Source organism: Gymnogyps californianus, chromosome 4 (assembly GCF_018139145.2).
Source record: "Gymnogyps californianus isolate 813 chromosome 4, ASM1813914v2, whole genome shotgun sequence".
Lineage (NCBI taxonomy): Eukaryota > Metazoa > Chordata > Aves > Accipitriformes > Cathartidae > Gymnogyps > Gymnogyps californianus.
In genome coordinates, this window is record NC_059474.1 from 9,577,028 (window position 1) to 9,594,259 (window position 17,232).

The 17,232-nt window shown below is 35.9% G+C and overlaps 1 protein-coding gene across 1 annotated transcript in view; it reads right to left on the reverse strand.

The window, feature by feature from the left end:
• Positions 1 to 1,071: 1,071 nt before the first annotated feature.
• The window catches only part of POLN (DNA polymerase nu), a 118,879-nt gene continuing 102,718 nt past the window's right edge, over positions 1,072 to 17,232 (reverse strand). Inside the window, exons 23-25 of the mRNA XM_050896655.1 lie at positions 13,251 to 13,318; positions 4,195 to 4,256; positions 1,072 to 1,285 (exon numbers count right to left, since the gene is read on the reverse strand). Of these exons, the coding sequence (XP_050752612.1) occupies positions 1,217 to 1,285; positions 4,195 to 4,256; positions 13,251 to 13,318 (199 nt within the window). The 3' untranslated portion in view covers positions 1,072 to 1,216. The remainder of the gene's footprint in view (positions 1,286 to 4,194; positions 4,257 to 13,250; positions 13,319 to 17,232) is intronic.

Sequence of the window (17,232 nt, forward strand, 5' to 3'; positions counted from 1 at the left end):
CCACTGCTAATTTTATGACTATAAGCATCAATTTTTAGAAACTACTGACTCACATCAGCTGACAGGTTATATATGATTAATATGCAACATAAGAAAACAATGTTTAATAGCTAATGCCTTTAAGCACAATGCAAAATTGTTTAATGATACAAATTAAAACTGCTGCAAAATCTCTGGAACTATACACTTTTAAAATTTAAATTATACTACTTTGATCATTTGAGGTCTAATGCTGAAAGATACTGAACACCTCTTAAAAGTTTTGTGCTTGACTTCAACTTCTAAATAATTAGTAGACTTTGAGGACAGTTTCATATTTCACAAGCATGGAGGCAGAATTTGGCAACAAGTAATGTTATGACACGAACTCATTTAAAGAATAAACTCTACAGAAAACCAAAATATCAATAACAAAACCAAACATTAAAGTAGAAGCCTGAATCCTAAAAAGTATAAGGCTGAATCCTAAAATTTATCTAAACAATATTTAGCATTACATCAGTAATAAAAATAATGGATTAGGCAAAACTATAAGACCTCCTCTAAAGTATGCTAAAGCTACAGTGCACAAATTGAGTTTGAAAGTAATTGAATTGGCAACAAGCTGGTTATTTTTAATGCATTTAGGCATCCAGTTTTGTTTACCTGTTTTGCTCCAAAATCCTAAATATAAATTACGGTGGAGACTCTTAATTTCTAAAGAACTCTTTTTCTAAGTCTGTGGAACATGACATTTAATACATCATGCAAACCAAGCAGCTGCCTTCTACTCACAAAATACAAAATAAGCTGAACACAACAGTCAAGCATTTGCTGATAAGTTCAAATAGTGCCAGATTAGAAGTATTTTTACACAAGCACTTCACAAAATATTTAACATTAAAGTCTAAACACCCATCTAACTCAAATATATTTGTCATGTTCCCAAAGGGTTAATATTGTCTTGCTTCATTTCTTACATGTAGTAATTTAGCTCTGAACAAAAGCAGCTCCCTGCTGGTTACCTTGGCTAAAGGAAACACAATGAACTGGTAAAAACCAGTTTTATCTCACTGCTGTTGCCTAGGGCTACAGACAAAATGAAGTAAAAAAATTCACATGCAGAGTATTAGGTGCTTATGAAAGATCCAGCAGCGCTGTTGCCTAGTGATTCAGCGAGGAATCAGCATAGGCCAATGAGGTGTACGGGTACTGAATAACATCCCCGATGACTGCTTTACATCTCCTGCAATTCTGTCATACACCCCCATGATTTCCCAGTGGCAAGAATCACTTTCAAGGGAACCTGTCAGGAAAAAAAAAAAAAAATTTAAACAAACACACACATCACATATAGCAAGATTACTATTTTTGCTTTTCCCTTTGGATGTTGATATTGCTCTAGATTACATGCCTATCCAATATGAAATGTTCTTCACATCTATTAATACTTAATTATCACTACAATTTTGATTAAAATACCTTAACAATTAAGACTAACCTTCAGTTTTGAAATTGCAAATACATGTTACTGAATTGCAAGGAATATGCTAAAGCAAAATCCATCTTATTACGCTTTTCAAAAGAGCTACAAAATCAGAGTGTTTATAATCAGCAACTTTGTCAGTAATGCATAAAGATACTAGTTTTTTTTACCATCCACTTTTCCAATTCTGGGGTATTTTTGTTGTTGCTTTGGTTTTATTTCAGTTTCTTTTGCAGTTACTCGTGCAAAACACAGCAGACTTTCTGACATGAAAGCTGCCTCATTAGCAAGGACTATATTTTGGAAAAGAAGCTACTTCAAAGACAAAGCATCCTTTTCCTCAAAGAAGAAAAAGAAATCTCTCCCCGTTAAGACTGTATGTGTGCTCTACTTTAGTGGCATTTTTCCTCCATATTAAAAAATAATATTCATATTAACAGAGCACATAATACATATTTAGTTGAAGCAAGTGTGCTGAAGGAGAGCAGGAGCATTTCACAAAAATCTTTTCATCTTCAACATCTCTAATTCTAAAAGACATATTCTTGCTGTATAGAAGGGTAAACAACATGAACAAAAATACAGATTTTTTAAAAAGATCGCTCTCAATTTATTCTCTGAGATCAAGCTGTTGGTACTTTATATTTTCTATCTGGCTTCTGCCATTGATCCATTCATGATGCTTCAGAGGAAGATGAAGTATCTTCATGATGCATGTAGTCTAACGTGCAGTAGGAGTAAAAGTATATCATGACTCCTACTGTAATTTGCTCAGGAAAAGGAGACCAAAACAAGGGTAATGAAACATGTATCTCCAAATACTTCTACTGCCTATTAAAAAGTCCTAATCTTTGAAAACCTCAGACAACTACCTATTGTCCAAGAATGTGTTTCTTTTCACCTATTAAAATGTAGTTGTCGTTTAACAGAGAATTACTGTTCTCATAAGAATGACATATTGAATTCATTTGCTAATCCATCGAGATGAATTTGTCAGTGTGTGATAGTAGACACCTTAGACAGAGTTGAAAGAAACTGTGTTCTAAGATAGTGTGTCCCATTTTATCCATAGGACATTAAAACCTTCTGCCAGTTAATGGTTAGTCTGAAATATATAACACTAAAATAATATTCTGCCCATGTAACTATGAACACTCTCATGTAAACATTTGTCTTTCTTAGAAACCTATTAAATTGTTCATATGTTATTTCATGGCCATAACTTCCTCAGGCAAAGTAAGAACGATGTTGTCTCTGCCAAAGTCACCAAAAAGAGTCTCCTAAAACTATCAAGGAAGGACTATAGTGTTGCTATTCACTTTATATACCATCAATAATACCATATTTGATTATTTTAATGAACCTTACAGCAGCATGAGTGCCTGGTGTCTAATACTGTCATTAAAAATATTTAGATTACTACACCTTGAAAAACAGTCTTGCTTCTTTTTCAAGGAATTTGTAATAAAAGAAGCTAGGCAAGTACAGCTGTACAATGTAAGCAACCTACAGAAATGCACTTTATAAAGCTTGGGAGTGTCAGTGCAAGAAATGTATAATCCCAGTATGGCCAAAAGGTCTCACTTGACCAAATCTGGTAAACAGGAGTGCAAGTTCTTACAGGGGTTAAGTGAACAGCAAGGGGAGGATTCCAGCATGGGAAAGAGAAAGAGTAATTTAGATCTCGGATAGCCCTCATTATCCTCTCTCAGCTTTTGTGGGAAAGATGGGCTCCAAAAGAACCCAGAAATATGTAACTGCAAGACCTCCAGAGAAAGCCTCACAGAGTGGCTGAGATGCTGAAATAGATATAGAAGATCTGGAGGAAGAAATATAAGCTAGAACTTATCTAGTAGTTTTCTTTTTCAATCGTTTCCATTAGTGCAAGTTTGTATGTTGTAACCATTTCTGAAATAAACAGAATAAACTTTTTTCTGTCCCCGAATCTTGTTCAGTAATATTGCTGAATGAGTCATCTGGTAACACCAAGTACTCCATTTCTCAGGACACTGGAAACCCTTCAACTGTTGCTCACTTAATAAGTTTAGGGATTCCCAGGAACTATAGTCCTTTATTAAGCAACAAAAGCTGAGCGGTAGGCTAGGGTGAAGGGTACCAGTCTCGTAGAGAGAAAAATGTAATTATTTTACAAAATAATTACAATTAGGTCCAATACATAGATAGATACAACAGCTGTGTAGCTATCATCTACTCAGTTTTTACAGGTGGTGTTCTGGTAAATTATGTCCTATACTTTAAACAGTGACCAATGATTTTGTCTGCTTTATATGTTAGGCATCCACATGGAAATGTTAAAAAGACCAGTTTTCTAAGTGAAAATTACTGAAGAAAGATCTTTTGCAGTAATTTTTCAGCAGTAATGAATGCCTGGCACATTTAGAAAGCCTATTAAAGGCACACATTTCTCACTCTACCACACCCAACAGAAATTTCATGGTGATGAACGAAATAGATTTTGAAATTACCATACTGCATTGCTAAGACAAAGAGCAGACAACAATCACACTTTTCAAAATGGAGGTTGAGTTTCTTTCAGTTATTTTCCTTTAGAGTGTTTATAGTAATTTAAAAAAGCAATTACCTGCAAATATGAAAATGAAACTATTGAAGTGAAAAGCAAAATAATTGTCTCTAGATTCTTAATATGACGCTAACATACAAAGCTAAGTATGCCTGAGATGGTAATGGAAATTCAGAATTGTCCCTACCTTTAGTGGCACTTCCAAGGCTGTGGTTTGTTGCAGGGACTCCATTGTTCTTTTTACCAGTGCTGTAAGGTAAATTCGAAAACCTACAGCTTTATTTTCCATGTTAGAATTGTTATATAGAAAAAAAAAAAATCACATGCTTTATATACTGTTATATAATACCTGCATTTCTACATTTAAAAAAAAATTTAACCATTTACAATTTTTTCAGAATTTTTTTTTAAGTTAAATTTTATCTCTTGTGGAAGGTTCAATTCCTTATTTTAAATTGAATTTTAGGGTGAAATTTGGAGAATTATTTAACTTATATATCCCATAAATACAGAAGTACAGCACTAATATATTTTGTATAGAGGTACACCATGTCTGAGTGCTGTATTTCTCAGCTTTTAAGTTCAGTACTCTTAACTATGTGTTTGGTGACATTTTATATATTTTAATTTTCTTGTGCAGCCATAAAACTCAATCTAAAAAAAAAAAAGCTAGGAAAAAAATACTAGAAGCCTGAACTGTCTAAAATATCTTATTCTTCAAAGTAAAAAGATCAGAGACAAATTTAAAAAAAAAAAATCTTCCCTGCGTGATAGTGGAGCTATCAAGAGTCTAAAACAATTAAACTTCAGTATGATTGATGTAACTTAACAACTCATCATGTCATAACACTATGCTTACTATTACTGTGAAAATGTATCTATAATTATTCCAAATCAATCATTTGGGATCAGATTTTTCATCCTTGGTCATGCCAATTAGTGTTTTGCTTGACAAAGATTGCTGCTGCAACACAATATTGTTCTAATAAAAATCAAAGAGAGGATAAATGGATAAACGGCTTTTAAAAAAGAAGTAACTTTTGGCTAGTGAAAGTGAAATAGGAATACCAGGCAGCCCCAGAACAAAAGTTATTGAGCAACCTCCATTGCTCTGACAGGACGGCTGACTAAATAATATATGTTGTCATGTGCCTCACAGAATTGAGAAATATCAGGGTATGCAATACATGGTGATAACTGCTAGACCAAAACCCACATGATTACTTAGAAGCTTTCTTTGAAGTTATCCCTCAATGCACATCATGGTTCTTTTGCAGCTGAGGTTAGATGCAAAGGAGCAACAAGAACTCTAAGAAGCTGAGTATGGTTGTTGCTCTGGTTGCTGCTGAAACCTTTTCTAATGATGCCAGAAATGAAGAGTAGTATGTAATGTTTTGTGTCACATTTGTGGCACTGAGGCTGGCTTGATAATAATGATGAGGATAACTAGCTTCTGCCCGAACAGAAGTGGAGTGCTCAGACCATGCTGGCTCATTCAGACTTGTGTGATAATGAGCTGTCATAAGATTTTCCATGAAGTCCGAATTATGCAGTAACTCAAAAGATCAGTGGCTGAAGTGCCAAGGCTGAGGAAACTGAGACATTTGTTGGCACATCTATGTACAGCTACACCTATATATTTGCTTCATGTTAGATTTGAGGTAGTTCATGGTCCAGTGTAGGACACAGCATTGTTTTTGGAGAGCACAAACAAACTTCGCAACCACAGATTGTGAAAGGGGAAGTGCTGGCCTAAATGATTATCCATTTAAAACCCAGTCCAAGTCAACATGGCTCTTAATAGAGGAGTGTTGGACTGCCTCCATCTTGAGAAGCCCACTCTGAATTTAAACAAGCTGCCAGCTCCAGGAGGTCAGCAATGCAGCAAAAGTCGGGGCACTCCAACCAGGCTGCATGCCTTCAGAAGGCTAAGTGGATTGCCAGTCAGTCCCTGAGTAAACATTTTTTCCGTTGGTAAGCTCCTTACCAGGCTACGACTGCACAAAGCTTTTGTGAGAGCAGAACATCTGGATTCTGCACTTCTCATGCAGAATCACTCAGCTCTGTATATTCCACCAAAGCACTTATGAAGAGCACACTCAACTCTGTGCAACTTAACATTTTTTGAGCTGTTAGACAAATAAACAGCAATAGACCATCAGGGCAACAGGAGGAATAGGTCTCTTTGGCAAAAAGAGCTCCAACGGACAACAAAAAATGGAGCACGAGTCAGTGGCATCAATTCATGGGTTGAAAGATGTGAGCGGTATGATAAAGGGTGCTGTCTGCATATGCACTGAATTAGACCAGTTTTCCCCTAGTTCTCTAGACCTCTGAATTTGACCAATTCCCTCCCATGTAACTGTTATCCCCAAAAGGGGATTCATAATGGCAGCGATGATTGCAACACCTTTCTCTGTTGGTTCACACAGTTTTCGCTTCAAGACATCTGGAACGATCAGAATTCTGCTGCATTCTTAACTGCTCTTAATTTTAAAAAGCACAGTTTAAAGCGACCACATCAGTGAACAAACCTAATGGTTCCTCATTCACTTTGACAACCCATTAAAAACCTCTCCATGGGTTTGCTCCCTTTTCTTCATTGTTTTTTCCTGTGTCAGTTCAGCTCCCTGTTCTCTCTCTCATGTCACACTGACTTCTCCATCTCTTCCCAGAGTTTGGTGGGTGGCATAGTAAAACCATTCATTTCAAGCAATCTGAAGTTGTTTTGCCTGCATTTCAGCCTTTTGAAATCATACCTTTGCAAGTATCCAAAAGATTTGCCTACCTCTACTTTACAACAGATTTTGAATGAAATAATAAATATATAGTGATAACAGAAATATCAAGAAAAAGCAGCTGGATTACCATTCCTGTTCAGTAGTCTGCTAAAACAGTAAACAGTGAAGAAGGAAGCATTTAAACTAAATTACAGTCTTTGCACAAAAATAAATAGGCAAACTGGCTGAATACATTTAGGCTGGAAATTTAAAGTTCTAGATTTTGAAGAGATGAAATTCTGCAACAGTCTCCCAGTGGGAGTAATTTTTCATATGGAGATGATCATTTATAAAAGAGACCATATGGCATGGTGGTATATAATCGCAGGAGAGGTCCCCTTTAATCCTATGCATATAATATCTGATTCTCCCGCTACTCTCTCTAATCTCCTTGAAAACACTCCTCGTTCTCAAGGCTCAAAATAAACAATCCAGACATACACAACTGTGTTTTCTTTATCTCATATACGTTATAGAGTGTGGTCACTAACAAAAGTGACCACAATGTTTAAATGGATCTGTCTCTACCACTCTTAATTTTTTGTTTCTTTTCTAAGATTTAGATTGGAGGCTTTTGGGATAACGATTATTTCTATTCAGTCAAGAATTTAGTATATCTAGGGCACATAAATTATTAATTTAAAAATGTTCCTTTGCAGCCAGCCATATACTGCAATGGCACCTGTAAAATGCTGTTCTCCCAACCTTTGCAACTTACCTCTCAAAACACATAGTCAGCAATTACGAGATCTGTTGATTATACTCATCCTGGAATGCTTTGTAAGTGCTAAGTATGTCATGTTAAAATATTATGTATAAAAAAAAATCGGGGACAGCAAAGTGAAGAGATCATAGAGGAACTGAAATTTTAACATGTGTTTTAACATATATTAGATTTTCTTGATACTGGCCAGAATAAATATGCTTATTGAAAGTGTTGTGAATAGGAGCAAAGAAAAGACACGCACGCCTGCTGTGGAACAAAAACTTATTTGTCCCTATCGAACTGAAGACATTTTTCAAGCTCACTCACCTATGAAATTATGACTCAAGAAACAAGTCAAAGCTGGCCAGACATATGATCTATGGAATACGGATTTTTGCAAATTGAAAGCTATCTGGAGGCATCTTTAGTTTATGCACCAGTGTTTTTCAAGTTAGAAAAAGGCAGCTCAGAGGACAGAAAATGTCACTAACTTGTGATGACCAGTTCATTCTTTTGTTCTTCTGTTACTTGAGTCCCCTTTTGAACATGTGCACTTTTATGCAGCTGCCTCAGTACCCATTAAGTGCGAAATTGTAGCAGAATAAAATGAAATTTCATGGAATTTGTACGAGCCAAAAATTTGTATTGGCAGATTTAAAAAAAATCTAAGATACCATTCTGTAGGTAGTAATAATCTTAATTGATCTTAATATCAAAATAAATAGGCTTAGTTTATTCTGATTTTTTTTCTTAGACTGGTTCTTTGGTGTTCTTACATTTAAAATAAGTATTCAGCTGAAATATTTTATACCTGGTAAAATATCAGAAAAATTGTTTAAAACTGTATGTTTTACATGTACCAAATATAAGAACGGATGCAGAAATTAACTTCTTCAATTCTATCAATAATGTATGATTATAAACGAGTTCTAAAAAAAACACCCTTAAAAGTTGCCCTAATCCACTGTGATATTGTACACAAACTACTGGAATACAGATATTTCTACAAAAATATGTTATTTCAAGTACCAAGTGTCTTTCATTTAATTATGCTTCTCACTAACGGATGCAATTAAGCAAGCATAGTGACAAGGAACAATCCACAGTAATCACCATTGGCAAAGTTCACCTTTCAAATCCATCAGGTATATATGGAATACACATCAGAAGCCAGATCTTATAGTGGTAACTATGGGTATCCCTGTACTGTAAAAAAAACTTATTCTGCATTTCTTCACCCCGAAGTGTATTCCCCCTTTTAGCCGTAATGTACTCAGAATAATCCAAGGGCAAAGAGGCATTTCAAACAGAGCTTGGAGAGGCAGTCTCAGAAATAGTCTCCACAAAATGAAAAATTGAGTTCTGCAATTCCTGAATACTCTTCCAGAGTCCCTAGACAGACTCACAGTTTGATTTGGGGATAGTCTGTCTACCTGATTACACAGACCTCAGAACTCAGAGATGCTGAGTCCTCTCAGATCCAAGAGCCCAGTTTTTGGCATTCCCAAAATATCATCTGCCTTTCTGCTTCCTGGGCTGCTGGAGAGCTCAGGATGTGAGGAAGCCAGCCAGGCAAGCTGGCTAGAAACCAGGCAGATTATTGATGGTGAAGCTGACAGTCTTCTGCCAAAACTAAACCAATTTCTGCCAAATGTTTTGATTTGATCTTTCCAGGCACCCTCTAATAGAAAATGAGGATTTTTAAAAAGCTCTTTTGCTGTCTTGTTCTTGCCCTAAACAGAGAATTGTGGCAAATAATATGCCATATCTTTGCTGAAAATTACACAATTCAGAGCAGTACATGCTTTATTGTATTTCAAAGTATGTCAAAGCTTGGACACTCAAAGCCTTGTTATAAATAAAGATGTTTTTGCCTTGTCCATTCAGAGTGAACCGTATGCATACTATAAAACTGTGGGTGATGGATTCTGTTTGAAGAAGGTATTCTTCCGAAATACAGACAACACCTAACTTAAGTTACATGCAGTATTTCATGCAAAAGTAGATATTACAAAAAAAGAACACCTTATTGCTTGCCCCTTGTTTATCAAATTCAAAAGATTCAAAATCATCTGTTGGGCATAGATTATTAGGTGCACTATAAACCGGATTTCTGTATACTGAAAAGTACTGAAAATTCTTATTGTGGCCTATAAAGTCCTAAGCATGAATAGAGAAAGCACCAGCATTATGATTGCCTTGTGGCAATTCTCAGCCTCCACTCAGGAGAGTCTTAGAAGCAAATAGGCATTTTAATGTTGTAAAACAATACAAAGAGACACTTCCATAAGGGAAATGCTGCTGAGAAGGCTTATGTTCTGCACTACAATCTAACTGAAATAACACTATTTACCTTTATGTTCTTCATTTATAATTCTTAAAAGTATTTTAAGATTTCATATCCATTCTGCGAATAAGAAAATTGAGAAACATATATTTGTTGTTGCTTTCCTGAAAAAGTAGATCAGAAGCATGACTGGAATCAGAATGCAAACATGCTGAATAGTAGGCCAGTGCTTCTTGGATCACACTAAATGCAGTAGACTAACACAGCACTGAACTGTAGTCCATTAAAGCCATCAAACACTACTTTTTAGCTTTAAGTCCACGTCTTTCCCTTTACAGAGCTTTGTGACTGTACAACTGAGATTTCTCTCTGGATCATTAAGCTGCAGGCTGGAAACTGCAAGTCAGCAGATTCTGTAATTTAAAGTTTCTGAATGGACAAAAGCTCATTAGAAATGTAAAGACAAAGCTGACAGCTAAAGAATATCGGCAAATAAAAGTAAGAAAAGTAAGGACTTAAAAAAAAAAGGGAGAAAGAACTTTGGGTAATGGGATGAAAACCGTATTTGGACTTTCAAAGCACTAAAGTGAATTAGGAGCACACATCCTACTGACACTCCTTCTTTGGTTTAAAACTCACATACCTAATTTGTTATCTCAGTTAGCAGCTCCTGAAATAATTGGAAAAGATTAGGAGAAAAGAGTCTTCCTATTTAGTTTCATCTGAAAGGAATCTAGGTCAACCGCTCTCAGACTGCTCTGTGATGTGAACCAAAACTGTTCACACCATGGACTGGGGACAATAGGGAGATCTGCTTCATCATCATACTTCTGACTGGAAGTTACATGGTAGTGCAGATGCACCCTTTCTCTGTCTATTCAGATCAAGCAAGATCCTCATTAATGACACTGAAGGAAGAGCCAGCTTCAGTCACTTTTAAGACAACTTGGATTAGTTCTTCTACCAGTAGCCGAACTATCCGCAAAACATAGAATCACAGAATGGCTGAGGCTGGAAGGGACCATGGAGGTCATCTGGTCCAACCCTGCTGCTCAACAGGGCCATCTAGAACGAGTTGCCCAGGACCATGTCCAGACAGATTTTGAATATATCCAAGGATGGAGACTCCACAGCCTCTCTGGGCAACCTGTGCCAGTGCTTGGTCACACTCACAGTAAAAAAGTGTTTCCTGATGCTCAGAGGGAACCTCCTGTGTTTCAGTTTGAGCCCATTGCCTCTGGTCCTGTCACTGGGCACCACTGGAAACATCCTGGCTCCATCTTCTGTGCCCCCTCCCTTCAGATATGTATATACATTAATAAGATCCCCCTGAGCCTTCTCTTCTCCAGGCTGAACAGTCGCAGCTCTCTCAGCCTTTCTTCATAGGAGAAATGCTCCAGTCCCTTCATCATCTTTGTGGCCCTTCACTGGACTTTCTGCAGTCTGTCCATGTCTCTCTTGTACTGGGGAGCCCAGAACTGGATGCAGTACTCCAGGTGTGGCCTCACCAGTGATGAATAAAGGGGAAGGAAATGAATGAATGAAGAAATGAAGAAGGAAATTAATGTCTTAGGTTGGTCTTTAGTGCTAAGGAAAAGACATTTTTTCACTCTTCTGTTCTGAGGTAAGTGAGTATATCTGAAAGTTACTGTAATATAGAATTTTCTTTTTTTCTTTGCCTCTTAGGGCACAGTAGAGACAAACCTAAAAATCAATCTTCAATCAGCAGAATGAAACAAACTTCCATCTTGAATACTCGAGCTTGGCAGCCTATGTTAAGTGCAGTGACATTTTCCAAGGTATCTCAGACCTCTAGACTGCCCAGGTCCATTTCCTAAAGGTCATCTTAATAACTTCAATTACATGGTGATAGCTTTGAAGCAGAACAAGGAATTTACAGGTATGTTTGTTCTGCACACTGCAGTTACACGCGGAGATATGCAACCTAGTTACACTGTGGTGTGTAGAGCAGACACATGTTGAGTATTTGAAATATACTCTTTTTGTGTGTTCAGAAAAAAGCCTCTAGTCATCATGTTTCTATAGTGGGATAATTTATTACTATTATTCATACAATGGCTAGAGGTTTTTTCTGTTATACTGGAAAAGTATTGATTTTGCTGAATTTACCACAAATTCATACGAGTAATGGAGATCAGAATTGGACCTGATGAGGGCAGAATCTGTGATTTTCTATATGTATAAGCAACCATGAAGCATTTTTATCTTTTGGGTATAATATTAGCTCTATACTTAATGCAAATTGATGCAAAATAAGGTAATAAAAATCATTCTACGCTGTCTTACAGATCTCATTCAATATACTACACTTTCTAACTCTGAAACTATGGCACTTTTAGACATTGGTGTTTTCTGAGTAGATACTGCAATCTCTGATAAATTGTATGGTGTTTTTTTAATTTAAACCAGACTTGAACTCCTGTATTTAGAGGTCAAATGTTAATATATTAACCTAATTCATTACAATGCCCCTAATATATTGAACTTAAATATTTCCCAGGCTCTTTGTTTTGATTAGATGGAGGTTTAATGTTCTCATTATGAACTAATACTCACAAGAGGGATCAGTGATGAAATGAGACTAATACGGCAAATTGTACTGTTTAAATGAACACAACAGAGGAAGGTGAAATTAATTTTTTCTTAGATGCTTAGGTTATAATAGAAGATATTTCTTGTATTGGTTCATTTAAAATATTTGTGACATTATGCTAACTGTTTTAGCCAAAGGTATTGTTGAGCTTTAAACTAGACCAAAGTTTGTGAATAAACGTTTGGTGCCTACAGGAATAAATCCACTACCTACTGGAGAAGAGACCCAACAGCCTCCTATGTGCCCTCGTTTGCTAGCTAAATTTGTACCAGATGCTGAGACAAACTCTGGCTTAGGAAGTAATGTCTGGAAGTAAGCCAGATGAGAGGATAAAAATGTAGGCAGGAACTTTTACTAACCCTTACCCTTTAAAGTTCCATCATAAAGTTCTCTTAATATAAAAAAAGCAGTAAACTAACTTAGAAATTACAGTACATTATATTCTTACATTACAAATTTCATACTTCTTTATGTAACAGGCCCCAATCATAAGTATTTAGGAAGTTACTTTCCAAGCCATTCTTTTTAAGCTGGTTTATTTCCTTCTAAAACCCTTTGAAACCTTGGAGAAAGTATTATTTAGCTTTACAGGATTCACACATTGGATGAGGGAATCTTGATAAGAAAACTAAATACAAATAAGCATGTTGATGAACTCCAGATCAGGAGTATATCACATTTTATCTACATAAGAGCCAGTGGTGGAAAACATTCAGAAAAATCTGCTCAGTATAGATTTTCTTAATCATGAGAATCAATGTGCTGCTTCTTGTTAATTCTTTATCCTCTGCGAAATCACAGGTTATAGGGAGAAAAAAGGGGGTGGGGGAGAAAGAGCAAGAGAGATTGTATTTACCTGAAAATTCCTGGATTTGAGAATCTTCTACTTCAAACAACAACTCATCATGAATCTGGGCAATTAACCTGAAAAATTTCAGAAACTTTAGATAATGTATGCAAGAAATTTCTAACAGTGCTTTCCATTCATATCATCAACTAATTGTCACATGCACAATGGATATGTTAAAGTGAAAATAAATATCCTAAGAAAATGAAAAAATAATTAATGGAGTTAAAAGGATTGCCACTCCATATATTCTGAAAACATAAAGGCCATGGTCGTAAACCCAAACTGTGCTTGCTAGCTTATAAATGTCATTCAGGGATTTGATGATGTGACAAGGTATTACTTAAAACCAATGTAATTTGCAGAAAATTGCAAGAAATTATAGAAACAGGCTATGTTTTGTTAATATAGCTTGTTTTTTTCAAGTTGAGCTGGAATAAATGTGGTTGCAAATGGGCGATTTTACTAATGCAAATTAGGTCAATAGTAAGAGTACTTGGCTCACGGGTATACCAATATTAACTCCTAGTTGGCCAGCGACTTGAGTCCTTTCCAGGAAATAATCTTTTCACTTAAGTGCAAAGTAGGTGTCCTCATGCTGACAAACAAGAGGGTTGAAGAATGAAAATGTAGGCACAGATACACAACCTGATCTTTGCCTCTGCTATCAGGACAGTTGCCTTCATAAGGACAGAGTGTACAGCTGAAAAGCAGTAACATCTTGAAAGCCATGCAACTACATGCACCTGAGCTCTTCAGTTAGAGCTGTTTTGTAATGAATTTATACTGCTGTTTTGTTTTTCTCTTTGTCTGTATTAGTTCTATATCAATAGGTCTCTTGCATTGTGCATATGGACTTAATTGTTCAGTGCTTACAGGAATAGCACCCTAAATTGTTGGTTTGGGTGCAAAAATACTTCCACAATGGAAATAATAAATGTATTTGATTGAATCAAGTCCACGGCAGAATAGATATAATCTAGCACATATAATCCCTGAGTGTAGTTCTCACTCAGGAAGGAAAAATACTGCATATCTGATTAGACTCTATTCCTACTATGTTTATTTTATTACTTAATTATTGTAGCTGGGAGTCTAAGTCATGAAACTGTACCACCTATTTCCAAATTGCTTTGCAATTTGTATATAACATTTAAATTAAATGCCCCTTGTAGACTTTTCTTAATACCTAGCAGTTATTCAAGTAAATAATTCTTTACAAATGGCTGAAACATCAATACGGTTACTACTTATAACTTTTCACAGCTTTCAGGAAAATATCCTAAGATAGTTTCACACTGCCTTAAATTACAATGTGACATTGACTAACAGTGTGGTAAGCTCTAATAATAGATCTTAAATTATTAGTCACTTACAACACAGTCAGAAGCAGAGTGAAACAGATTAACATATTTCTAATAGGAAATTGGGACACAGGATACAAAAAGAAATAGATGAAAAGACCAGGATCGTCTGTAGCAAGAGAATACAGTTACACGAAAAGTTGTAATTTCCAATGCAAGTAAATTAACTAAAGCAAGAGATTCCTCATAATCATTGAAATGACACGTAAAAAGATATAAATCAGAAAGAACTGTGAACATTAAATATGAATATACTGTGAATCAATAGAATAAGTGAAAATAATTGCATTGATTAAACCAGTGCAATACAACTGTGATAGACTGGTTATTATTTGTACCAGAGTAGTGTCTCATGCCTTCAGTCAGGATTAGAGCACCATATATTCTTAATATTTGGTAAGGAAAAGTCCTTTCTTAGAAGAACTTACAATATACATTAAAAATTTTATCATAAATTTATCAGGATTTAGGAGTGGAGGAAAAAGAATTGGATTTTCAAAACCACTCAGCATTGGATCAACTGAGCACCTCATCTCCACGCTAAAAGGAAAATTGAGTTCAGGAGGAGCAGGGTTGGACCAGAGATCAGTGCTACCTTATGTGAGTCAGAAAACCTGTGGAAGCAATGTGAACTGAACTCAAAATTTCTGTCTGGACAGCACAATAGACTTGACACAACTCTACATGCTCCAGTTCATCTACTGAAAGCAGCACAGCTATTTTACCTTAGTTCTCCAGCTGGGCTAAAGGACCCCGTTTCGCAATGCTTATCATCCTGAATAGCACAGCCTATCAGCTCAGTTATATTGCCAGTTAACTGAGGAACTGCACAGAGTTGCAGAATTACATCTACCCCATCTTAAACATCTAGTGATTAATTTGAAGTTCAGGACAATATTCTGTCTGCTAAAATACAGAACGAGAAGTCAGCATTGCTGGTTCTCTGTCTAGCTCTGCTACTTTCTGCTAAGCGCCGGACATTCAATTAGAAAATGGGGATAATATTTATCTCAGAGATGCGAGATCTAAGAAATAAATATTTCTAATACTCTTCTATTTTCGAATGAACGATATTACATAAGTTTTAATTAATGCTAAACATGATTTCCTAGCTTGATGCCGAGAAGTGGAATAGTATATACTATTTTTTCCTTAATATTCACCAAACAAGTTAGATTTTTTTTTTTATGATCTCTTATCTCTATTTCTTATCCATCTCATATCAACTTAATGGGTTCTACTCTTGCAGGTTTACAGTACAAGGCCACCTGTATTTTTTCAGGGTTGTTAAAGTAATAATACTTGCATGCAATATGCTGTTCCACAGAAGGAAGCATTCAATTTGACATCAATACAGATGAAAGAAAAAACTAAAGCAATTTATACATTCAAAATTCATAGCTTTCATCATTCCAGTGCATGCACCCGCCCACCCGTTGCACACCTTGAGTGAAAGAAGTTTGAAAATGTGGTATACTTTTGCTTAATAGCTTAATTGAATCATCTTCACTTTGAAGGAATATTGAAATAGCAAGCTTCTCTCATTATCTCTTGCTAAAAAGTATGGTAAACTAGATTAGAAACTGCAAACCAGGCAGAGACTAGTATTTTTGTTGTTCTACAGATGATAAGAATGCCTTTGAGTTACAAGCTAGTATTTTATTAACTATTTTCTTGATTGCCTGCAGATTAGGCATCATTTTTGATGAGTACACACATGATTTCTTTTACTGAGAAACATGACCTGCATCTGAGTATGACTGGTGTGGAATGGAGATACTGCTACAACCTGCACCTTCAAATGCAGAAGTATTTCTGTGATTGCCAGTCTGAACATGGCTTTTGACATCGGTTTAGTGTGCCCAGCACACAATATTCTTCTTAAACTATTATGCTGCACTGTAGAACTTTAAAGAGAAAATCTTTTTTATTCTCTTCAACACTACATTCATCATTCTTCCAGTTTGCTATGAAACAACACAGAGACTAAACTTCTCCAGCCTTCAATGGATCCACCCAGTTATCAGTACTATATCATAATCATATTATTGACTTAAATTATTGCCAAAACAAATTAAACTATCATCAAGAGACTTTTTTCATAGTATTCTACTTATGAGGCCATATTGCCTCCTTATAGTATATTTTTTCCTAGTACCAGGCCAGTTTGTCTAATATAAGAACAAATGACAATTTTGTTTGTTACTGTAAAGCAATATATTCCAGATCTGGACCTCTCTGTTCTAACGTACAGAATTGCAAGTTTTTCCATGACTACTTCAAATGCGTTGCCTAGAAATAAGTACACTATTGAACTGACTTCAACAAAACAGCTATTACCTTATTGGTGAGCAACTGTATTTCTTTACCATTAAAGGAAACAACATTTTGTCTAAACTGCAAACGAGAGCGCTGTGGCGTGACACGCTGCAGACTCTATTGTAGGAATATCCCATAGAAGAGCCCAGTGTGGGATAGGGAAATAAAAGACAAGATCGTCATAGTAGTCTTTCTCGAAGCTGTTTTTTAACAGCCATGTACAGTGTTTCAGGCCATTACAATGTGCCAAGAGATGCTCAAACTAATTAAATTCATGCTCCTTCTATAGTCAAGGGACTAAGGTAGGC